Source organism: Theobroma umbraticum, unplaced genomic scaffold (genome assembly GCF_002168275.2).
Source record: "Theobroma umbraticum cultivar Fairchild unplaced genomic scaffold, ASM216827v3 scaffold_30.0, whole genome shotgun sequence".
NCBI classification, from domain to species: domain Eukaryota; kingdom Viridiplantae; phylum Streptophyta; class Magnoliopsida; order Malvales; family Malvaceae; genus Theobroma; species Theobroma umbraticum.
Genome location: NW_018397254.1, coordinates 1,186,313 through 1,209,594, shown reverse-complemented (window position 1 = coordinate 1,209,594; position 23,282 = coordinate 1,186,313). Strand labels below are relative to the sequence as shown.

Here is a 23,282-nt window from a genome sequence, read left to right as displayed (position 1 = left end):
AAATTTTTTACTTGAAAAATAATTATGGATGCTTACCAAAAGTATTGAGAGATCCCAAAATTATTTTTATAAGATAGATTAATTTTAAATAATAATAAAGACATAAGATGAAAAAGTATTAATTAAAATTAAAAATAATTTACAAAATTACATCACCAAGTCTCTATATATATATATATATATATATATTTGATCCTTAGAATTGAATTTTTTTTTTAATTCCTTCTTTCTATCCTATCTTTGTGTAGCTATAGCACGATCAATTTGCATTGCTTAAGTCCAAAGGCATGAGTAATTATATCCTATCAAAGATTATTGGACTATCTTATAGATATTAAATATTCCTAAAGTAATGCAGCTAGGGATTGACGAAAGAAGATTCAAAAACTAAGGGTCTTTCCTGGCTTCTGAGTGTTCTCTGCTTTTGGAAATTCATGAGAAAGCCATGGTAGCTGAAGTAATTGAAATGGAGATTGCCAGATTGGCAATTTCCCTTTGCAAGATTGGCCGATATTCAAATGCTGTTTGTTGCATTATTTTCCCAATGGCCACACCGAATCTGATCAAAGGAATAGAACTGTGATCAAATGTGCAAAGGTGGGGAGTCTCTCTGTTTAGTAGGAGGATATAACAATGGCTACAACATTAACCTTTTATAACTTGAGGAAATATTCCACCATGGGTGCATGAGTTTGAACAGTTGAGAAAGGTGTAACTTCGAAGGTAAGTGGAAACAATATTAGCCTCCCACAGTAGATTTTATTTTTGTTTTAACCAATCAAACTTGTTTCCTTGTGTTCTGTATTTCTCCCATCAACTTACCATTAATTCTTTAGGTAGCAAGTTCCTTTATGGGGATTTTAACGTTTTCCTCGTTGGTTCGGTGCTCCCAATTCCAAGTTCATGGATGAGGAAACAGAGTCAGTGCAAAGCATGAACCTAGCAATAATCAACGTTTACATGTACAGCAACTCTACAATATTGCAAAGGAAAGATCATCTTAGTTTGAACGCTTTTTCCTTTCCCCGTGTATTAGAAATTTAGAATACTGAAATTCGATAGTTAATCATTTACTGTGAGAGCAGAGCTCTCTGGGTTATTACGACATAATGGACATGTAGCATTCAATTTCAACCACTCATCAATACAAATAGCATGAAAATAATGCTTGCAGTCTGGAATAGTCCTTAACGTCTCTTTTGCTTGGTACTCGGAAAGACATATTGGGCAAGTGTTATCGTTAGGCCTTGGCAATCGCCGGCTTTCACCTAGCAATGTTATTGGGTAGGTGTCAATAGTCGGTCCGTCGAGACCTTTCGCAACACTATCTAATCTTGGGCCGACTGAGTTGGAGAATGTTTCCGGGTTGGGATGTTGGTGATGGCTGTGATCGTCAATCTTGCCCTGGAGGTAAATTACCAAGCCGAAGACGAACAAGAAGGGTATTCCCACGCCTAATATAATGCCGTATTTAGTACTTTTTGGAAGACCTAACATGAAAATTGAACAAAAAAAAAAAAAACCACATGTTTAGTTAATGAATAAATTGTGGGTAGAAAATAAATAATGAGACATGCATGTTGGCTACTAGAAATAGAGAGAAACGTTGACCGGCCCTAATTCTTTGGCAGTCTAGAGCAGCCTTGCGTGTTTGTGGGTGCATGAAAGCGATGCCTCACCAATGGATTGAGACCTCAATTGCAATTTGAAATTTGCCTTTGTTCACCAGAGTGTGAAACATGTGTTTATGTTAATCAACTGATGTCTCCATGTCTAGCTTTTCCCTATGGCCATTGCTAATCAGATTAACCAACATGTTTTACTGCAAATTAGAACATACCATTGCTAATACCACCAAAGCATCCAACGTCCAGACCCGTATCTCTCTTGAACATGCAAATCCCTGATCTCGTTTCGCACAACAGGCAGTCAGGTTTGTTCCATGTCAACCTGATACCATAGCCAGGCTCCGACCAACCTGTCCAGGATAGTGGTACCAAAACCGTTGCTATCTCCAAACACGATGTCGACAACGATGTAGACGAATCAAGACGGTCAACCGGTATAGCCACGACGGAGAAATTACCGCCGCTAAGACAAGAAATTAACCTTGCTTCTGGTAGTTCTGTCGAGGCGGCAGAGGAGCAATTGAAAAAGGTGTAGCTTCGAGGATACAGCAAATCAAAAGGAGTGCCAGACAGATTAAGTCCGTCAAGGAGACGTTTTGGGGCACAATGATCTGGGTCGTTGATCCATATATTTTGGTAAGTATAGTCGATGTTCACGACAGTGAAGTCACCGGAAAATGGAAGCGTAAGGCCAGTTTGATCTTCGTTTTTGCATGAAAGATTGAAGCCGGGATAGCCACATCGATCAGGTTGGTTGTTGAGACGGAAGGGGAAGCGAATCAATTCAATCCCACATGAAGCACCGCAAATTTCAGCGCTCGTTGATGGTTGAAGGGAGAGTAAGAGGAAGGAGGAGAAGATGAAGAAGATGATTTCCAAGAGACCATTTGGCGCTAATTCAAAACTTACAAAAGAGAGTAAGAACACTCTCTGTTTCCTTTTGAGCTTCCTAAGCTTGTACCTTGGGTGGGCAAGGTCAATGTTCGTGACTACAAAATACAATAACTGAAGTTGAAGAATTTTATAACTAGCTAGATGATCCAAAGAAAATAGGACATATATGTATTTATTTATGATATTCTCTTGGAAGCTCCTGTTATTTATTTAAAACAGTTCAAGAGGTTAAATACCAGTTCAAAAGGAATGAGACAAAAGCGGATGTTTAACATCTTAGAATATTTTGACAATTAGGTAGCAGCCGTTGCAAAGTCCTTTTTTTTTTTTATTTTGGAAGATGATTTTATTTGTCTCAGTCACTCATATGCTATTTCAAGTAATTTGTTCATTGCGATAGACTTTTCATGACATAATAATTGGTCTAGAGAATGAAAATTTGTACATTTACAAAAGAGATTGCACAAAAATCATTGGCAGTGAAAAGCAACGAAAATATTGTCGGCTTCTTCAATTCTTATCATTCATGAACAATTATAGTCATAAATGATCAAATTAAAAATTTCTTATATTAGTGTTTCGTCACATTGCTTGTCACATGTTTTGTTACATTTATCTTTTATATCATGTTGCACAATGTCATGTGTTGTGCTTCACTACGTCACATTAATTACCACATGTTTAGTTACATTCATATTTTGTGTCGTGTTTCGTTTTGTTTATCATTTATATTGTATTTCGTTAAGTCATCTTTTATACCAAATATTATGTTTATCTTTTATATAGCGGTTTACCACATCATCCTCTATGTTGTATTTTCCAAATCACTTGTCATATATTTCATCTTTTATACCTTGTTTTGTCACGTCACTTATCACTTGTTTCGTCATATTTATATTTTATATCATGTCTCACTACATCATCTTTTATGTCTTAATTAGTTAGTTAAAATTAGACTTAAAAAGATTAACCTTTTATATATATATATAGATTTTAAATTTCTCAATTTATAATTTATATCTCTCTATAACTTGTACAGTTTTATATTATATAAGATTTTCTCTTCTTCTAACAAAAATTTTGCTTAAATATTTGAACTCTCCTATAAAAATTCGACTTTGTTGAATTACATTGTTATACTATAATTCTGTTAGTTAGTCAAAATTATATTTAGTAAGATTAACATTATATATATTTAGATTTTAGATTTTTCGATTTATAATTTAAATTTCTCAACTTATACAATTTTATATTATATAATAAGATTTTCTCTTCCCCTAACAAAAATTATGCTTCAATACTGGAATTCTCCTTTAAAAATCCGAGACTTCGTTGAATTGCATTGAATTCCAGGTCTGGGTTTTATTACAATATTAAGTTGGATTGATCTATTATTTCTTTTTTCAAGTTTAGAAAGAGAAAAGAATTGCCGCCGTTGTAACGAGCCACTAGGTTGCACACTTGCACTGTTTAGGAAAGAAAAGAGAGCAAATTTGGTAACAGGAGGAGCTGAAAGAGACTAATTAATTAGATTAATTTCAATGCAACGTCGGCTAAAGAATCCATTTTTGCACAATATTTCTACATAATGGGTACAAAATGAAAATAACATCGATCATTCGTATCTAGTGGGATGAAGATGAAGAAGAGGATGAAGAAGCCGAGGGAGCAGACCGCTCCGTTGTATTGCGACAGACTGGACATGTAGCATTCAATTTCAACCACTCATCAATACAAGACGCATGAAAGTAATGCTTGCAGTCAGGGATGGTCCTTATCATCTCTTTAGCTTGGTACTCACAAAGACATATGGGGCAAGTGTTGTCATTAGGCCTTGGTAATTCTCCACTTTCACCGAGCAAAGTTGTTGGATGGGCCTCAATTGCTGGTCCATCAAGACCTTTGGGTTCGGTCGTTAGTCGGCGTGGGGCGACTGGAATGGAGATTTCCGGACTGGGATGTTGATGATGATTGTAATCGTTAACCTTCCTACGGAGATAAAATACAAGCCCGGCGATGCACAGGAGGGGTATTCCCAGGCCAAACGCTAGGCCATATTTAGCACTTTCTGGGAGACCTATAAAAATGGAAAGTCATGCTTGTTAAATCTAATTATGATCTAGTAAACTACCTTTCTTTGGGGAAATTCTTAATAGAAAGAAAAAGACCACTGGGTTTTTACTTATGATTTAGAGTATTATAGAACATATAATTGCTAAATTAGCCAAACAGAAGAAAAGAAAGAAGAACCTACCGGGGCTAAAACCGCCGTAGCATTTAACGTCCAGACCTGTATCACTCTTGAACATGCAAGCCCCTCCACTGCGTTCGCAGAATTTGCAATCGGGTTCATTCCATGTCAATCTCATACCATAATTAGGATCCCAAGATGGAACTAGAACCGTGGCTATCTTCAAACACGACGATGATACTAAGGATGCATACGAATCGAGAACATTTGTTGGAATAACCACAACAGAGAAAGTTTCGGCGCTAAGACAATCAATGTACCTTGCTTCGGGTAGTTGTGTTGATACACCAGCTGAGCAATTCAAAAACGTGTAGTTTTGAGGATGTACAGGCTCGAAAGGAGTATGGGAGAGATTAAGACCCTTAAGGAAACGTCTTGGGGTGCAATAATCAGGGTCGTTGATCCATATACTTTGAACCCAATAGTCGATGATTTCGACTCTGAATTCACCGGCAAACGGAAGGGTGATTACTGTTAGAGCCTGATTTCTGCATGAGAGATTGAAGCGGGGATAGCCACAACGATCAGCTTCGTCGCTAAGACTGAAAGGGAAGCGAATCCATTGCCCCCCACAGAAAACACGGCAAATTTCAACGCTTGTCGATGGTTGAAGAGGGAGTAAAAGGAAGGAGAATAGGATGAAGACGAAGACATCAAAGAGAGCCATCTGGTGCTGAAGTGAAAGCTACAAAAATTCTACTTTCTTTTTTAAGGTTTCATGGCTACAAAGTACAAAAAGAAAAGTTAAAAGACTTTCAATAGTTAACCAAATTATGATGAGAAAATGAGAAAGAGGACATAAAGAAGAGTTCAAAAAAGTCATTTTATGCTTATTCGGAAGGCAAAAAAAATACTATATATGCTGGTTTTCTTCGAAGCTTTCCTGCTATCTACTTATTTATTCAGTGGGGAATGAGACAAGAGGAGGTTAACATCTTGTATTATTTGAAAGTTTTGTAGCTAGTGATGTTGCAATGCGTGGATTATTTGATATTCAAAATGGGAAACTTAAGAGCATCAACAAGCATATTATTAAATTCTTCAGTTTTTCTCATGAACTACTCATCAATGACCAGCTCGATGCTTTAATAGTCGTATTTCTCTAAAAATCTGACTTTACTGATGTGTATTGAAAGTAAGATCTTGGCCTTTTGGGTTTGATTTCAATGTTTGGGAGGATTGATCTATTATTATTAGTTTTTCAATGTTAATATTCTTCCATTTCAACTAGGCACACTAGACATGTACTTGCACTCGTACAAAAACAAAAGCTTATTACATTTGTCATACATATATAGTGGGTGCTGCATGTACCAACATAAATTTTTTATTCTTATTGGGTGTCTCATTTGGTTTTTTTTTTTTTTTTAATTTTTACATCAATTGCTTTCTTTCTAATTTTAATTGTGACAATCTTGGAGCATGTCAAAAACCCAATTCTGATTTTTCCCAGATCAATACAATACAAACATATTATAGCAAAAAAAAAATTGTACAAATAATAAAAGCCATCTACGGTGGTGGTGAGGACGAAGGGGGGTAAATGTAGAATGGTTGATCAAAGCAGTCTCTTGATCTGGCGTATTGCGACAGACAGAGCATGATGCATTTAGTCTAAGCCATTCATCTTTGCAATCAGCATGAAAGTAGTGATCGCAATCAGGTATGGTTCTTATTATCTCTTTGGCTTTGTAGTCTGATAGACATATTGTACAAGTATTATCATTAGGCCTTGGTAGCGGGCAGCTTTCACAAAGCAAAGTAATTGGATAGGCTTCAATCCTTGGTACAGTGGCAGCCATTTGTGGCTCAGCAAAGCTGAAGATTTCGACATTGGAGTGGTGGCGTTGATCATGACGACCAACTTGGACATTGTAATAAATCAAAAACACCACAAGGAGGAAGATGGGTGTTCCCACAATAAAAGTTATGGCATATTTGGTACATGTTGTAAGACCTAAAAATTAAATTGAAATTAATGGATGAAGTTACAAAAAATTGGAAAGATGTTTGTCAACTCTAATTAATTAAATTAAGCTATCATATATCTGAAATCGGTATACTAGCCAAAATAAAGAGCATGAAGTCCTACATGCTTCTCTCTTTAATCACCTTAAATTTGTTTCCTGAATTGGAGAGTTCTATTCCTTCTTAATTAATCTGATTTTTCATATTGTTTCTATGAGTAAGTAAAGCACAATCATGCTTTCTATGAGAAGAAAATATGGCATAAATATCATCTGAGCAACATGGTTTTATTTGCAACATACCATTTTTCTTTTTGAATTGATCACCCCCACGGCTTTCACAGTTACATGAGTGCTGGCAATCGGGTTCTTCCCATGTTAACAGAATTTCATCCATAAATTACTCATGCAAATCTGGACTCGGAAGGGGGACCGAAATCGTTGCTATCTCTAGACATGACCGCAAGGAGGACGACTGGTTGTAAAGAATTGTGGGTATAGCCAAACCGAAAAGTTTATACCACTAAGGCAAGAAATATACGTTGCAGGATAGCCTACTGGTACATTGGAGGAACAGTTGAAAAATAAGTGGCTTTCGGGGAATCGCAGCTCAAAAAAAGTGCCAAAGAGGTCGAGTCCCTGAAGGAGACGTTTTGGGGTGCAATTATCTGGGTCGCTTGATCAATAAATTTGGCGAGGAATAACCGATTACGTCGACTCTATATTCACGGCAAAAGGAAAAGTGATCATGGGCGTTTGGGTTGGGTTTATGCATGAGAGATTGAAGCTGGGATTGCCGCAGCAGTCAGGTTGGTCTGCGAGCCGGAAAGGGTAGTGAATTTTTACACCACCGCAGGAAGCCTCCTGGCAGGTTTCACCGTTTGCCAATGGCTGAAGAAAGAACAACAGGAAGAAGGGGAAGAAGAAGAATTCTAGAGTAGCCATTTCATGAGTCAACAAATTCTCCTTGCAGTGTTTGCTTCTCAATTAACAAAAGAAAACTGAAGAAACGTGTGATCAAGGCCTGCGAATAAAGATTAGTATAAACAGTTTAGACAGATAATCCAATCAAACGAGACAATTAGCAAGCTAATCATAATGTTTTAGATTAGTTCAATAGTTTAGCTGTACCTGATGTTGAGCGTTTGACTGTACAATTTATTAATTGGAAACAAAAGAGAAGTCATGGTTGTTCACTTCTTCTCGAAAGCTAGAAGCCATTAAGCACCATTTTGTTTATGCAATCAATCAATTCTTATAGAAGATCATCTTGTTTTCATTCTGCATTGCGTATTAATGAGATAAATAGAAATAAGACTATTCTGCGTCATCATCATGTTGAGCAAATCCTTCCATTGCTTTACTCCTGACATAAAGGACATGCTGCATTCCGTTTAAGCCACTCATCTATACCGTTAGCATGAAAATAATGCAAGCAACTTGGTATACTCTTAAGAGTGTCTTTGGCTTGGTACTCGCACAGGCAGATCGAACAAGTATTGTCATTAGGTTTTGGTAACTGTAAGCTTTCACAGAGCAACGTTGTTGGATACAATTCAATTGTTCGTCCGTCGAGACCCTTTTTCACGGCACTTGATTTTAGGATAGTTGAGTCGCTGATTTCAGTGTTGGCGCAGCGCCCGTTAGAAATACAAGGCATGATCATGCTTGGAATGCGCGTTACAAGGACGAGGATGCAGAGGATAGAAACCATGGCAAAAAACATGACATACTTGGCAATTCTTGAACTACCTGCTTTAATGCAAATTACAGAAAAATTAATGTAATCAAGCATTACATGATTAATTTCTAGTTTTCTCTTAACTAATAGTATTCATTTCATCAGAGCCATCATCCATGAAAAATCATAAACTCATTCCTTTTTGGCACACAAGCATAAAATACTATGTTTTTCCTTTTTTTTTCTGTCTTTTTTTTATTTGTAAAGCACTAACATACACCATTCTTTCGAGATTCTGAAGTTTTATTAATTTGCAAAATAATTAAAGCATAACTTGATCTATAATTACAGAGCATCCAACCTCCTGGCCTGCATGTTTTTTGAACTGGCAAGTTCCTTGATATTTTAGACACAATTTGCAATCTGGTTCTTTCCATGTTAAAATGCTCCGATCACCAAGTTTTTCCCATAACTTAAAGGATTCGCAAACCGAGAGTGAAACCGTTTATATATTCGGACACGTCGACGATGATGATGCGAACAGATCGAGACGATCTACGGGTAACACCAATGCATCGTCTGAGCAGTTGAACAGCGTCAAGTTCATAAGGTAAATTTGCTCGAAAGGAGTGCCAGAAGGATCGAATCCCTCGAGGATACGTTTCGCAAGGCAACCGGCTGGATTGCTGATCCCGATGTTTTTCTGATAATAGTCTATCATTTCAACGCTGAAATCACCGGAGGATGGAAACGTGATGATTGTTTGGCTCTGGTTCTTGCATGAGAGACCGAAGCCCGGATAACCACAACGCTCTTCTTCGGGTTGATTTGTGAGCTGAAAAGGGAAGTGAATCTTCTGATTTCCGCAATCTGTTATACAGCTTTCACTGCTTATTGTTAGTTGAAGAAAGAAGAAGAAGAAGAAGAACAGCTTGAAAACCATTTTATGTTTCTTTTTCTTTATATACAAACAGGTGATATGATCAGAATTATGGTTCCAACCTCCAATTTATACTAAAGTCTCACTGGCCTAAAACCAAGTGGCTCTGTTTTGTACTTACTAAGAAACTACAAGAATCCTGTTTTTGTTCTCAAAGCTTTGGTGTTAATAAAATATAAAGCTAGATTTGTGAGTGCTAAGCGTTGAGAAAAAGCTGTAGAACTAATTATATTAATCAGTTAATCCCAGTGAGAAATTAGTGAGACAAATTCAAGGCTGACCTTGGAAATTATATAGTAATCAATTCGGCAGCTAATGCGATAAAATTTGATTCCATGCTAAGTAAGTGATTAGAAAATAGAATTAAAACAAAGAACAAAGTATGTTTGGTTTTGGACATAAGTCAAAATGTATGTCTAGACGGTATAAATATAGTCTGCTAGATCAATTCCTTTAGCTAAGCCGTTTTGATTAAATTTAGAATCTTCTTGTTTATGAGGGAAGAGTGATAAAGACCATCTTGTCTTTTAAACGGTATTTTATGCCTGAGTTAAGATCAAGAAGTAGACAACTTGGAATTAACACCCCATTTTTCCACGAAAGACCTTAATAATCTTGTAAAATTAACAACATTAATTCCTCAAACAAAAAATGGGAAAGGCATTCATCCCAGGTGCAACCTGGTTTTAACCGTTCCCTGTCTGTATATGCAGTGGCACCATGGAGGGGGCTGTCCCTCTGTAGTGTCTTACTGCAACACGACCTTTAAAGGGTAGTTTTTTGACTTGACTTCAGCAGTAATGAAGTCTGATTTTAGCCTTACAAAAAAAAAAAAAAAAAAAGAGAACGTGAGGAAGTGCGATAGTTTTTGTGAATCGTGTCTGTCCCCCCCGGTGCCGTGTTACGTTTCAAACCCAGATTTCTTACTAGGACATGAGTTTATCAGTCTTTTGTTGTCTGTGAGGGGCGCACATGCTGTAAAAAGTCTTCGGTGCCCACAAAGATATGTGAAAGACTTGTAGCAGCAAGTTGTAACTCTTGGTTTGAATTGTATTGCCTTAACTGGCTCTGTTATATGATCACTTGCCATTCAAAAAAAAAAAAAAACTCTTGGTTTGAATGAATACAAAGATTTATATGCTATCTTGTTTATTAACTGCGACACAAACGGGCACGTTGCATTTCACTCATCGATACAATTAGCATGAAAGTAATGCAAGCAACTAGGTATGGTTCCTAGAGTCTCTTTGGCTTGGTACTCTAATAGACAGATTGGACAAACTTTGTCGGTTGATTTTGGTAATTGCAGACTTTCATCCAGCAACGTCGTGGGATACATCTCAATGGTAGGCCTGTCCAGACCCTTTGCGACAACAGTTCGTTGAGGGGTATCGGGGTTAGACATTTCGGCGTTGGGTACTTCACCGTGATGCTTGATCTTGCGGCGGACGCAAATTATAAGCCCGAAGATGCTCACGCCGGAAGCCACAACGAAAAGCGCCGCGTACTTGGCACTTAGCGGCAAACCTGAAAACCCAAAATTAAATTCAAGTGAGTTTTGCATGGTTTTATCTCTTTCTTTTCTTTGGTGCCACTGTTTTATTCATTGACCAATGACCATCTGTTTTAATTGAATTCCTTTGTGAACTGTACCAATGGACAACTAGTAATGCCATTAACCACAACTCATTCCAGAAATGTTCTAACTTTAATAATAAAAAATAACGATATTTCTGGGTAATTTTTTTTATTTAATTGTTTGATTTGCGAGGCACAACCATTCCTACGAGAAACAGCAGTTTTATTTGCAAAAATTAAAGCTTACCAGGATACAAAGGTTTGAAGCATCCGACATCCGAACCCACGTTATTGGTGAACTGGCAAATCCCTCCAATGCTTTCACGCAATCCGCAATCGGGTTCTTTCCATGTTAACGTGATAAAATCACCAAGCGAGTCAGAGGAAGCATCAGACTCCCTACTCGGGTACAAAAACGTTGCTCTCTCCGTACACCCGGACATGATGGAGACATTGGAAAAATCAGTCCGTCAAGCACGACGGAATAACTTTCACCACTAAGACAAGAAATCGGCGTTGCTCCCGTTCGGAAAATCGGTGAATCGGGTGTGCAGTTGAAAAACTTCGAGTGTGGAGTGGCTGAAAAGGAGTGTGCGAGTAATTGAATCCCTGAAGGAGACGTTCCGCGGTGCAGTCACTGGGGTCGCTTATCAAAACAAGTTGCGTTAAATAGTCGATGGATTCGACTCTGAATTAACCGGAAAATGGAAAGGTTAGGATTTTTTGGGTTTCGTTTTTGCATTGGACGGTGAAGCCGGGGTAGCCACAGCGGTTCTCTGGTAGGCTTGTGATGATCTGAAAAGGGAAGCGAATTGGCACCGGTCCGCACCCTGTTTGGCATCTTTCATCATCGCTTCTTGATGGTTGAAGAAAGAAGAAGAAGAGATTGAAAGGAGCCATTCTTTTCTTTGCTCAAGAAGAGATTGAGACTGTTGTTATTATCTCTCTCGCAATGGAGTACCTTTAGCCAAACCAAGTCTCTCTGTTTTATGCTTCTTGTAAACTATAAATGTTTTTACCTTCTACAGTCTTTGGTGTTAATTCATATGTTAGCTGTGCGTGGTAAGGATTGAGTACAAATGGGAAACCTGTAGAATTTCTATTATTCAGATAATCCAATGACAAAGAGACAAATTGGGGACTCTGCGTATAACAAATTCATCAGTTAATGCGAAGAACTTAGTCTTAGACTGACCGTTTCTTAATTGGAAACAGAACATTAAAACAGAGCACAACAGGCTAATGATCTTAATTTATGGTCTGCCAAAACTCCAAAGTCATATTTTACAAGACCTTGATTTCAACACATCATTACATGTTAACTGAGTTAAGAACAAGAGAGTACAAATTGTACATCGTTATTCTTTGTAAGACCATCTTGTTTTCTACACAACATGATATATGATAACTACAAATAGGAAATACACTAAGGTATATAACTACAAGACAATTCTGCTTAGTATGAACTCATTTTTTAAGAAACAAAAAAATTGATCCCCTATAGCTTTACCAAAAGTCAATGCTTGTGGCCATCCAGATTAACAATGATTCTCATTTTTGAAAGCATCCCATATAATTAAAATTTATACAAACAATAGATAACAATCATTTTAAGAGTTTAGTGCATTAATTGCGACACAATGGGAATGTTGCATTTCGTTTAAGCCACTCATCTATATAATTAGCATGGAAGGAATGCATGCATTTCGATGTAATCCCTAAACATATTGGACAAGTGCTGTCGTTTGGTCTTTGGAATTGTTGGCTTTCGCCTACGACTATGGTAGATTACATTTCAATAGTAGATCTACTGAGACCATTTCAGCTGATATCACGGTAGCTGATGAGTTACAGATTTCAGTGTTGGGATCCTAACGATGATTGCTGTCACCCTTTTTGATTATGAGTCCGATGCTGCAAAAACAAATCGCGGTTCCTGCTGCAGCTATAAGCATGGCAGTGCCACGTTCTGCATTGCTTGGAAGACCTGAAATGCAAATTAGATTATGTTAGAACTGAATGGCTAGGAAGCAAGTAGCTATCAATGAAGTAGAATTTATATTAGTCGGATAAACCAAGTAGGAATGAGACAAATTGGAGGCTGACCTTCAAAGTGATGTAGAGATAGCTAGTTCAGCAGCTATAAGCAGAGCAATTGGATAAGTGATCTTAATTGATTCGTTGTCGATTAGAAGTCAAGATGCTCAGGTGACCATCTTGTTTTTCTCACAGCATTACATCCGAAGCAATATCTGATAAAGGAAAAATTAGGACCATTACGGTAATCTGGATTTTAAAGCTTTTACTGTCCTATTTTGTTTTCCTTTTAGTATGTGGATGAAATTGTTGAAATATATCCTATTATTTGCAATTAATGTTCTGAGGTCTTGGCTGCATTATTTCTTGTTCGACTTTTTAGTCCCAATGATCCCTTTCCAAAAAATAGTTTTCTTCAATACCTGACTATCTGTTGCTTCCTCTTGTAACATTTTGTTTATATAAATCATTACTGGAAAATTATCTAATACATTGTTAGAAGAATATCACGTAACTTATTAAGATATATTTAAAATAAATAGTTAATTAATACGATAAATAAAAAAATATGTGACAATAATTTAACCTTATTTATTAGTTAATAATCGTAATTATGACATTTACATACCATACACGTCTAACAAAAGCTTGTATAAATAAAACCTAGGCAGGCACTATATTAAATAACCCAACACAAACAAAAATGGGAAGGGAAAATGTTTTTTTTTTTAATGGAAATAACCAAAATCCATCAACCACACAGCAAGAACTTCCCAAAACTCACATCCTCAGGGGTAACATATCTACACAGAAGCTGATAAATGTAAAATGATCTTGTCTATGCTGATAAGAGAGAAGATGATGATGAAGACGAAGAGGAGGATATTGACGGGGTAATTGGGGCAGATCCGCCGGGGGAGTTGCGACACAGTGGGCACGAAGCATTCATCTTTAGCCACGCATCTACGCATTTGGCATGGAAGTAATGGTTACACTCTGGTATAGTTCTCAATGTCTCCTTGGGCTGGTACTCTGATAAGCATATGGGGCAAGTGCTGTCGTTAGGCTTTGGAAGACGCCCGCTGTCGCCAAGCTTAGTCTTAGGGTAGGATTCAATGGTTGGACCGTCGAGTCCCGTAATGATAACTGCCGGTAAAGGGGAGATTGATGTGGAGAATTCAGTGCTGGGGAGGTTGCGCTGACGTCCGTAAGCTCTCAGTCGGCTACCGACGAAGCAACCAAGCCCAATTAGGCATAAGAGCCCTGGAATTCCAACGCCTATGGTAATACCATACTTGGCACTCCTAGGAAGGCCAGCTGCAATGTGAAACTAATTTCAGGGGGAACTAGAAAAATCAAGGTCCAAGCTCTCTGTTTCAAAATATTGACCAGGGGACCATGACATTTTAACAACAGATCTCAAATAAAATATTTCAGTTGTTTCGGAGGAGTTTAATACGACTTGATGACTGGCGACATTTATGCATTTCAAAGCACCTACAGGAACGTTGATCTTTCTTTCTTTTTGCTTTGCAGCACCGGCGCCTTTAAGCTGCAGAGAATGGGACCAACACCTTTGTTTTGATTATAAAACTATGTGGACGCTAAATCAATGATCTGGATTGCTTTCTCAACGACAAAACAGTGTCCTATCTAATGGATAGTGACAATCGGAACCCAGGATCCTTCCAGCTGCACCAGATCATAAAATTTGACTCTAGTAACGTTTTGACTTTGATCAATCATCTTTTCCATTTTAAGTTTTACTAGAAAACGAAACCTTCTGATACATTTTTTTTTTTCTGAAAAGTAGTTATTTTTAAGCCGCAGCAGCCCAGGGATGCCACAAAAAGTCTGAGGCTAGCAGCCAAAGACTCTCCGTGGCATGCTGTAAAACCTTCTGATACAGTTTAAAAGACAGAAGATGACACTAATACAAGATAGAAACAAGTGAAATCGTCATGATTTCAATGACTTAGGATCCAAATAAAATGTTTTAAGCCAGTACCCTTATTCCAATTAGATTTAATAGTCATGATAAACAATTTATTCTATACTAATCATTAAGAATTCATGAAGTTGGTCCTAATATAAACGCAAATAAAGTGATTTGAAGTCTACCGTTTCAGAACAGAACACAAATCATAGCGTTGTTAGTATTAACATACCTTGGCTTGGCAGATTAAAGCACCCAATTTCCTGACTAGTTCTATTCTTGAATCCACAATCCCCTCGACGTTCAACACATGACCTACAATCGGGTTTGTACCACTCTAACCGGACCCCTTCCACCCAGCCATACCAAGCAAATGGAACAGTAACGGTCTTTATAGAATGACATGTAGACTGCAAACCACTGGCAGAATCCACAAAAGAGTCGGTTTCGTAAGCTACAACAGAGTAATTATCATTGCTAAGACATGGAATTCGCCTTAACCCAGCCCCAGCTACTTCTTCCGTAGAGCAATTGAAGAACGTGAAGGTATACCAGAATTTTGAGACAAAAGGAGTTCCTGATATATCGAAAGACTCCATGAACCGTTTAGGGAGACAGAAATCAGGGTCGTTGATCCATATCTGTTGGGTCTCGTAATCGATGAAACTGACTCTGAATTCTCCGGATTCCGGGAGGTTAAGAACTAGTGCTCCCGTTTTATTGCTGCAGGAAAGACCAAAACCTGGATAGCTGCAACGACCATTTCGGTTACCGTTAGGGTTCAGCCCGAAAGGAAACTTAACCTCTGATTCACCGCCTGGGCATGAAGATGGACAAGTTTGAGCACTCGTTGGTTCTTGAAGGAAGAGTGAAAAGCAGAGGAGCCAAAGAAACGTTAGGTGAGGCATCTTCTTGCTTCTAGAAAAATGTAAACGTGATGAGGGCTTTTGTTGCTTCGGGATTTAACTAGCTAGGGGGCCATTGCCTAGAGGCTTTCAAGTTAGGACTTAAAAGAGGATTGGCGTGGAAATTTGGATGGTTTCTCTTCAATTGGAGAGCGGTGCAGTTTTTACGATCAGGTTTATATGGCTCAGTTGGACAAGTCGATAAACTGATGTTACTTTGGAAATTTGGTTCTTTTTAGTGTCATATTTTTTGGGCGCTCAAGTTCTTGTAACTGTCAAAGGAAGTAAATCTCTTCTTCTCTCCTCCTCCACCGAGGTGTGTTTATTTTTTTACATTATTTGTTAAAAAACATTTTAATTATTTAAAAATTTTTAAATAAATATTTATTTTGTTATTACATTTAATTAAATTTTTATATTTTAATTTTAAATTATATAAATTCTTATAACTAATTATTAATTAATTATCATTATTCAAAAAATGAATGATGAAATATCATGTAATCATACCATTATGTCACATTAATATATTATTTTAATTTATAATAATTAATCAATTGTTAATCATAATTATTATTTAATTTAAAATAAAAATATAAAAATTTAATTAATTAAAAAATTAAAATTTTAAAAATATTATAATTTTTTTATTTAAAACTGTAATTTTACCTTGTAAGTATTTACAATTGGAGTATTAGATTGTTGACATAGTCAAACAATGAAGAATTAAGTATAAACCTAGCATAGAGGACGATGCTAGTGGGAAACTTAATAGGATAATTAAACTAATGGGTTGGGTTTTTAAGAATTTATGAATATTTAAGTGTATTAATTATAGGTTTGAAAATTTTGTACCAATAGATAAAAATTGATGATTAAGGTATTCCCTGACGTTTCACCATACATTTAATTAATCGGCTGTTTAAATCAGGCTCCCACACCCTTTGAGGATCTTTTCATCCGATTGCAAAGCAAATAGTAAACAAACATTGGCATCTAATTAAAAAATTAATTAGTCAAAATAATCAACATAAAATTACAAAGATGGTAACACGTTAGTATCATGATTCGAGTTTGCCATAGCATACCAACGGTTTAGATGTTCTCGCTACAAGTGTTCGATAATGGATCAACAAGAGAATTTGGTATAAATAACTTTTTATTTTTTATTATATTTAATTAAATTTTTATATTTTTATTTTAAATCAAATAAATTTTTATTATTAATAGTTAATTTAATCAAAATGTTATGTATCATTTTATATTAATGACAGTAACATAGCACTCTGATATACCATAATAAATTATAACGTGACATGTTAATATAGCATGATAATATTATCATATAATATTTTTTATTCTTTACATATTAACATTATGTAAATATAAAATGATAAGTGAAAATTTGACTAACAATAATTAATTAATCATTAATTATAAATATTTATTTAAATAAAATAAAAATATAAAAATTTGATTAAAAATAATAAATAATAAAAAATTATTTAAAAATTTTTAAATAATTTATAAATTTTTAAATATTATATCATTTTTATTTTTCTTTCCTTGCTCTCATTTTTAGTCAACTTAATTTGCTTTCAAGTCTTTGTGTCCTATTAAAACAGACCAATTCAAAGTTCAAACAATGGAAAACAATATCGAAAACTATCATGTTCATTTCTCATTTTCTTTGCTTTCTGTTCTTCCACACTCATTTTTTCCATATTTTAGTGTGCAGTGAAATCAAGTCAGAAACGTGTTGAACCATTTCGGTAAAATTATTGATTAAAAAAATGGAATTTTGTAAACTTTTCCTGCAATTGTGAATCAGTCAATGAAGAAACATAGAATAGAAAAATCAGCCGATGCATTATTAATCAAAGGCTTGCATCATCACTGCAGCTTATTTTCCGCAGAATAGACGCGGTCGCTACCTTTCTGTTTTTGCCACGTCAAGTTTTAACTATTGTATAAGATTACGGAGTTCACCAATATAAGGTTTGGATGGTTACTTCACATGACTTGGCGTTTATTTCTTCAATTTTTTTAATTATTAATTGTAAAATGTAGGAAGATTTACTAGAAAAAAACTTGATATTATAATTAAAAAATATAATTATATTCCAAACGAAGTTTATTTTCCTCCACTATTAATTTCAAAGCATCTATTCATGGATTTTGAGGCCAACAAGACCATAGCTTTGTCCATATCGCAATCACTGCTTGACCGAAATACCAAGTAAAGATTAAAGACCAAAGCTTGCTTAGACCTCAGACTCAGAGAGTAGCTTTAGCATAGCTGCCGGTCATTAAACCTGATCATGTGAATCTGCCAAATACGTCGGCGTTTAAGCCACCCTGCCAGTAGCCTCCATATTAAGCGAAACTGCGTCACAGCCTCGTACTCATTGGGCTGAAGCCGGTGTAGTCCAAGTAAAGCCTCCAAGAAATTTGAGTCTTCAACCACGGACTTCCGCCTGTTCGGAGTTGGGTGCTTGGGTCGTATCGTTTTCAGCTTGAAGAGAAGTTGGGTTCAGTTGCGGCTCAAAGCAGTACTGGACCACAAACGTTTGAATTGGAAAATCTAAATGCTGGATCGCCCATTGGACCTAAACTAAAGCCTCATCACATAATTATCTTTTTCATTTTTTTTTATTTCACGTCATAAATCTTACTCTTCTATCACGAGGCTTAAGAGTTTTTGTGTCTTAAATTTTGATTGTTGGGATGCTTGGTAAGGAAACTTCACCACATTATTGTTTATCAATATTTACCTACGAACGTCCATGTCATGAATCTTACACGGTCAATCAACTAAGAACTTTAGTTACTTATTACACTTAAAAGCAAAAAGGCAAGCAAGTATGCAACTAGGTGGAATGGTTTAAATTTGGCTTTGATTTCTATAAAAAAATAAACTAAAATATTACTAAAAAAATTACTTTACCTTTTTAAAAAAGTGAACCATTCAAAATTGTATTTGTATCAAACAATATCCTAACGTTAGCCAATTTCAAAAAGATTTACGTTTTATTTATTAATTCATATATGGTAGTATGTTGTCGTGGAAGTCCTTCCTAACAGTGGCACGACAACATACATCGTCAAGTTAGGTTTTTGAAAAAAAATAATGGTTCCATGATAAAAGACAATAATCAAGGTACAAGAAAAACTTTAAATTTTTTATATTTCAAAAAAAAAAATTGTCCCAATTATAAGAATTTGGAGATGAATGAGAAAAAATGAAAATACTAATAATCAACAAATTGGAGGGAACGGACCACGTAATTTGATTCCACTAGGGCACAATTGTGGCGGGAAAATGTCCGTACGCACCTCCTTGCCACTTTATTTTACTTGTATATATGAACCATGCCTCCTCCTATCTCAAATTCTCAATCCCCAAACGTTGTGCATCTCTTATCATTTTCCCCTTCGCGTTTCTCCAACCGAAATCTAAATCGCTAAATCAACAGTCTAATCCCTGATCAGCCGCCTGAAAATCTGTTAATTGCGAGATTAGAAAGGTAACTTTTTTTTTTTTCAATGTTAGGGTTTCTGGTTACGGGGAACTACTCGAGGTTTCCCCAAACGAGTAAAATAGAAATATCCGTTTACTTTCAGAAATGTTTCCCTAAATTCCTTCTATTTTTTTCCTTCCTTTTTGCATTGAATTTCAGGTGCGAGGAGTGGAGATTTTGATATTGAGGATCCTGGTGATCTGGGGAAAATGTCGGCCGAGTTCGACGATGATGGTGAGCAGACCATGTCAATCAACGAGTATCTTGAGAGCACGAAGAAGAGACTGGTAAAAAGTCTCCCCCCCCCCCCCCCCCTCCCTCTTTATCCCTTAGGGTTTTGCTTTTGCTATTTGGGTATGAGGGAATGATTGAGTTTAGTTAGTGCTTGTTGTTTCGTCTGGTTTGTGGCATGGAAGATTTAGGACATAAGTCTTTTGTCCTGTTCTGGTTGGAAACAATAACATCAAAATTTTGTCAGCTTTTCTGGAGCAGAAATTTGGTTGAGATGACTTTATAGTTGAACTATTCTGTAACAGTGATTAAATTTTGAGAAAATTTTATGAGATGAAGATTTGTATTGTTAATATTACACTAGCTTAGAAGTTAGTTTGGGACCATTCAAATTTGTATTGTTAAGATTTGTATGCAAGCTAGTTTGGGACCATTCAAATATAACTTATATCCTAAGTTGAAATTGGGAAAGTATTGAATGCAAACGATTCTTAAATATAAATTGAACTAGCAATTGGTTGATTTTATCGATATTGTTGTGCTTCTTTAAGCTATATGTTTCTCGACATCAGTTAATTTGTTATTTTTTTAATCTAAAGGAAGCAGACCTGGTTTTGGGTGGAGATGAGGGTGATGAGTGTACCTATTCTAAGGGCTACATGAAGAGACAGGCAATCTTCTCATGCGTGACATGCACCCCAAATGGGAATGCTGGAATTTGCACTGCTTGCTGCTTGTCTTGCCATGATGGCCATGAGGTATTTCTCCTCTGCATTATTCTTTAGTTGTATTTTTCATTCTGAATGCTAATCTTTAGTTTGTTGTTAATGATATGACCCTTAAGATGTGAGTTAAATTATGATTTATTAAAGTGGAACTTCATGTTGTGTTTTTTGCTTTCTTCAGACCATGACCTTTTGAGTTGTCTCTAATAATTTGCACTTTGTGGGGTCATGCTTCCTGTTACGAGCTGGTTTAGCAAGTTATCTTGTAGTAAATATGATGATTGATTTGGGATACCTTTCCTATTATCATGATATTCCTAACTAGTGTGGCCTTGTTATGTTCTTATTTGTTTTAAATTGGAATAATATTGACTTTTTTGCAGCTTCAGCATTAACCACATTAACAATTCACACCGCTAATCATTTCCAATTTCTGACTCTGCTTTTTGAGAGGGGTTTCAAGCTATATCCTTATTATCTATCCAGTATGTGCGTTTCTGGGATCATAATGGGTATTGCCTTTTTGTATATTTGATAATGGAAGAACTCATTGATTGATTTAACAATCACGATTGGTTTTAACATGGGACATGCAAGATTTTCTTTCTGATTAGTTCTTATGGTCATTTGAAATTCCACATGCCTACTTGAGTACTGGACATAAGTTATGTATGTTATGCTGGAATTTTAAGTATGCCTAACTTCTCAAGAATGTGTTTATTTTACTTCTTTTTCTTTGTATAAATGTTTTATGCTGTTAGCTTCTGTCTGCTTATATTCAGTGGAGGTTTTCATTTTTGCAATATATGCAAGGTTTTGGAGCTTTGGACCAAGAGAAATTTTAGGTGTGACTGCGGAAATTCAAAATTTGGGGAGTTCTCATGCAAGCTTTTCCCAAATAAAGATGTAGAGAATATCAAGAATTCATATAATCACAATTTTAAAGGTTTATACTGCACCTGCAATCGCCCCTATCCAGATCCAGATCTCCAGGAACAAGTAGAGATGATACAGTGCTGTATGTGTGAGGACTGGTTTCATGAGGAGCATATCAGTCTCAACTCTCCCAATGAGGTCGGTAAGCTGTGTGCATGTCCTTCTACATGTTCATATCTAAGTTTTGTTTTTTTTTGTTAAAATCATTGGCAAATCTAGAGATGCCCTGTACAGTAGGTTCATGTTAATGTTTGCCAAAATCATTGGCAAATCTAGAGATGCCCTGTACAGTAGGTTCATGTTAATGTTTGCCATAGTTTTTCTTATAGTTATGATTACTTGCAATGTGCTTGCTTCACCAGAACTTGTCTCTTTAAAGATGGGTATGGGTTCTAATTATTCGAAAACAAACGTTGATATATTCAGTGAACATTTCTACTTTTATAAATTGTGATCATAATTTATCAGTTTGAAGGATGTTTCCATTGACACATTTTCATGATTAGTTTAGCTCAAGTTTTGCAGTGTAAAATAGGCAAGTTGAGAGGAAGAAGTGACAAAAAGACTATCACTTAGCTGTAGTTTTTGCACTATTCTTTGAGTTATTGCTGGGCAATGATTATGAGCTGAAAATACTTGTATGACAGATTCCTAGAGATGAGGAAGGGGAGCCTCTTTATGAAGATTTCATATGCAAGGCATGCTCAGCAGTTTGTTCTTTTCTGACTCTATACCCCAAAACCATATGGGCACCAGGGGGACAGCCTGTTGCTCCTGTAACTAGTAGCAAGGATAAAAGTGTGGTGGAAGACATCCCTCCTAAAGATGGTGGAGCTGGGAAGCCTGAAAATGATGCGTGCTGTGATTCTTCCTTAAAGGATAATTTGGTTGCTGATGCTAAGTATGGATCTGTATCTGATGGTAAGAAATTTGTTCCTGGAGAAAGCTCTAAGAATGATGACAGCTCTATTGCCAGTTCACATGCTACTTGTATTCTTGGAGCAGACTTAGTGGTTTCAGAAAGTAAACCCCTTTTTCTTTCTAAAAACTGGAGAGATACCCTCTGCAGATGTGACAAGTGCGTGGATATGCACAAGCAGAAGCATATCAGTTATCTACTTGATAAGGAGGACTCAATAGCAGAGTATGAAAAAACAGCAAAGCAGAAGAGGGAAGAAAAGTTGCAGCAAAGGGAGGGTGCTGCAGTAAATTTCTTTAACAATCTTGGTCATGTAGAGAAAATGGAGATTCTGAATGGCATTGCGGACTTTACAGATGAGTTCCGTTCCTTCCTGGTATGCCATTGATTGTATATCTTTTTAATAGCTAACCTTTACTGATTACATTGCAAGATAAGTTCTAGGAAAAGCCATACATATTTTTCATGTTCTGGCATCATCAGATTATTCATTTATGTATCTTGCGAAAGCAATTTACTGCCTCTAAGAATATATATATTTTTATATCTTTAGGGGTCAGTTGATCCATCAAAGGCAATCACAGCAGCTGATGTCAACCAGATTTTCGAGAACCTTAAAAACAAGCGAAGGCGTGTGTAGTAAGCTTTTTGCTGGATATTGCTGCACTTGCTATGAGTTGTCCTAGTAGATGAAAAGAAAAAAACAGTGGGATGTTATGCAAATGTTTAGGTTGTTTAAAGTTATAATGCTCTAATGTTATGAATTGTTTTGTAGTTTGTTGTAATGACTTGTATTAACTGTGTATCTGTATTTGCTGACGTGCTATGTCAGCAAGTACAAGAATGGTGTGCACGTGCAGGCACATCTCTATAGTAAGTATTCCTCTCACGTAGGAAAGAACTTCTAAGCTTCCTTGTTAATGAATGGTAGAAGAGCACTTGTTTTTAACTTATTATTTAGGTAAGGTTTCTTATGTTTTTTTCTTTAGGTTTTTTAATTAAAATAACCCAAGTGCTTAAGATTAGGGGCCTAGTAAACATGAAGTTGTTGAGAGTTCATGTCAAATTTATCCGCTTAAACACATTGGCTTACCACGCTAGGGTCTGGCCTATAGATTTTTATGGTTTTTAAG

The 23,282-nt window shown here is 36.3% G+C and overlaps 5 protein-coding genes and 2 pseudogenes across 5 annotated transcripts; 1 reads left to right on the top strand and 6 right to left on the bottom strand.

The window, feature by feature from the left end:
* Positions 1 to 990: 990 nt before the first annotated feature.
* LOC110418301 (RING-H2 finger protein ATL22-like) lies at positions 991 to 3,201 on the bottom strand. Its single transcript, XM_021430994.2, has 3 exons — positions 3,197 to 3,201; positions 1,841 to 2,721; positions 991 to 1,490 (listed from the first exon to the last, which is right to left on the bottom strand). The coding sequence occupies exons 1-3, from the start codon at positions 3,199 to 3,201 to the stop codon at positions 1,063 to 1,065; spliced, it is 1,314 nt and encodes a 437-aa protein (XP_021286669.2). The 3' UTR covers positions 991 to 1,062.
* Positions 3,202 to 4,147: 946 nt separating this feature from the next.
* LOC110420107 (putative RING-H2 finger protein ATL21B) lies at positions 4,148 to 5,440 on the bottom strand. The gene is made up of 2 exons (XM_021433286.1): positions 4,777 to 5,440; positions 4,148 to 4,599 (listed from the first exon to the last, which is right to left on the bottom strand). Exons 1-2 carry the CDS (start codon positions 5,438 to 5,440, stop codon positions 4,148 to 4,150), a joined length of 1,116 nt encoding a protein of 371 aa, XP_021288961.1.
* Positions 5,441 to 6,285: 845 nt separating this feature from the next.
* On the bottom strand, positions 6,286 to 7,685 carry LOC110420022 (putative RING-H2 finger protein ATL21B; annotated as a pseudogene).
* A 415-nt stretch (positions 7,686 to 8,100) lies between these two features.
* Positions 8,101 to 9,142, bottom strand: LOC110419930 (putative RING-H2 finger protein ATL21A). The gene is made up of 2 exons (XM_089784215.1): positions 8,941 to 9,142; positions 8,101 to 8,492 (listed from the first exon to the last, which is right to left on the bottom strand). Exons 1-2 carry the CDS (start codon positions 9,140 to 9,142, stop codon positions 8,101 to 8,103), a joined length of 594 nt encoding a protein of 197 aa, XP_089640341.1.
* Positions 9,143 to 10,544: 1,402 nt separating this feature from the next.
* LOC110419873 (putative RING-H2 finger protein ATL21B) lies at positions 10,545 to 11,839 on the bottom strand (annotated as a pseudogene).
* Positions 11,840 to 13,547: 1,708 nt separating this feature from the next.
* On the bottom strand, positions 13,548 to 15,979 carry LOC110415934 (RING-H2 finger protein ATL20-like). Its single transcript, XM_021427722.2, has 2 exons — positions 15,145 to 15,979; positions 13,548 to 14,293 (listed from the first exon to the last, which is right to left on the bottom strand). The coding sequence occupies exons 1-2, from the start codon at positions 15,818 to 15,820 to the stop codon at positions 13,815 to 13,817; spliced, it is 1,155 nt and encodes a 384-aa protein (XP_021283397.1). The 5' UTR covers positions 15,821 to 15,979; the 3' UTR covers positions 13,548 to 13,814.
* Positions 15,980 to 19,059: 3,080 nt separating this feature from the next.
* On the top strand, positions 19,060 to 23,100 carry LOC110414140 (PHD finger protein-like protein). The gene is made up of 6 exons (XM_021425210.2): positions 19,060 to 19,344; positions 19,498 to 19,625; positions 20,169 to 20,327; positions 21,108 to 21,368; positions 21,878 to 22,525; positions 22,703 to 23,100. Exons 2-6 carry the CDS (start codon positions 19,548 to 19,550, stop codon positions 22,787 to 22,789), a joined length of 1,233 nt encoding a protein of 410 aa, XP_021280885.2. The 5' UTR covers positions 19,060 to 19,344; positions 19,498 to 19,547; the 3' UTR covers positions 22,790 to 23,100.
* The last annotated feature ends 182 nt before the right edge of the window (positions 23,101 to 23,282 follow it).

Bases quoted from the DNA above. Each gene is read 5' to 3' on its own strand.
- LOC110418301 (XM_021430994.2), bottom strand. The intron at 1,491-1,840 runs GTATGTTCTAAT...TTTTCATGTTAG, and splicing joins CTTTGGTGGTATTAGCAATG to GTCTTCCAAAAAGTACTAAA.
- LOC110420107 (XM_021433286.1), bottom strand. From the start codon at position 5,440: ATGGCTCTCTTTGATGTCTTCGTCTTCATCCTATTCTCCTTCCTTTTA. The intron at 4,600-4,776 runs GTAGGTTCTTCT...CCATTTTTATAG, and splicing joins CTACGGCGGTTTTAGCCCCG to GTCTCCCAGAAAGTGCTAAA.
- LOC110419930 (XM_089784215.1), bottom strand. From the start codon at position 9,142: ATGATAGACTATTATCAGAAAAACATCGGGATCAGCAATCCAGCCGGT. The intron at 8,493-8,940 runs GTCCGAATATAT...GCATTAAAGCAG, and splicing joins CGCATCATCATCGTCGACGT to GTAGTTCAAGAATTGCCAAG.
- LOC110415934 (XM_021427722.2), bottom strand. From the start codon at position 15,820: ATGCCTCACCTAACGTTTCTTTGGCTCCTCTGCTTTTCACTCTTCCTT. The intron at 14,294-15,144 runs GTATGTTAATAC...TTCACATTGCAG, and splicing joins CTTTAATCTGCCAAGCCAAG to CTGGCCTTCCTAGGAGTGCC.
- LOC110414140 (XM_021425210.2), top strand. From the start codon at position 19,548: ATGTCGGCCGAGTTCGACGATGATGGTGAGCAGACCATGTCAATCAAC. The intron at 19,626-20,168 runs GTAAAAAGTCTC...TTTAATCTAAAG, and splicing joins AGAGCACGAAGAAGAGACTG to GAAGCAGACCTGGTTTTGGG. The intron at 21,369-21,877 runs GTCGGTAAGCTG...CTTGTATGACAG, and splicing joins GTCTCAACTCTCCCAATGAG to ATTCCTAGAGATGAGGAAGG.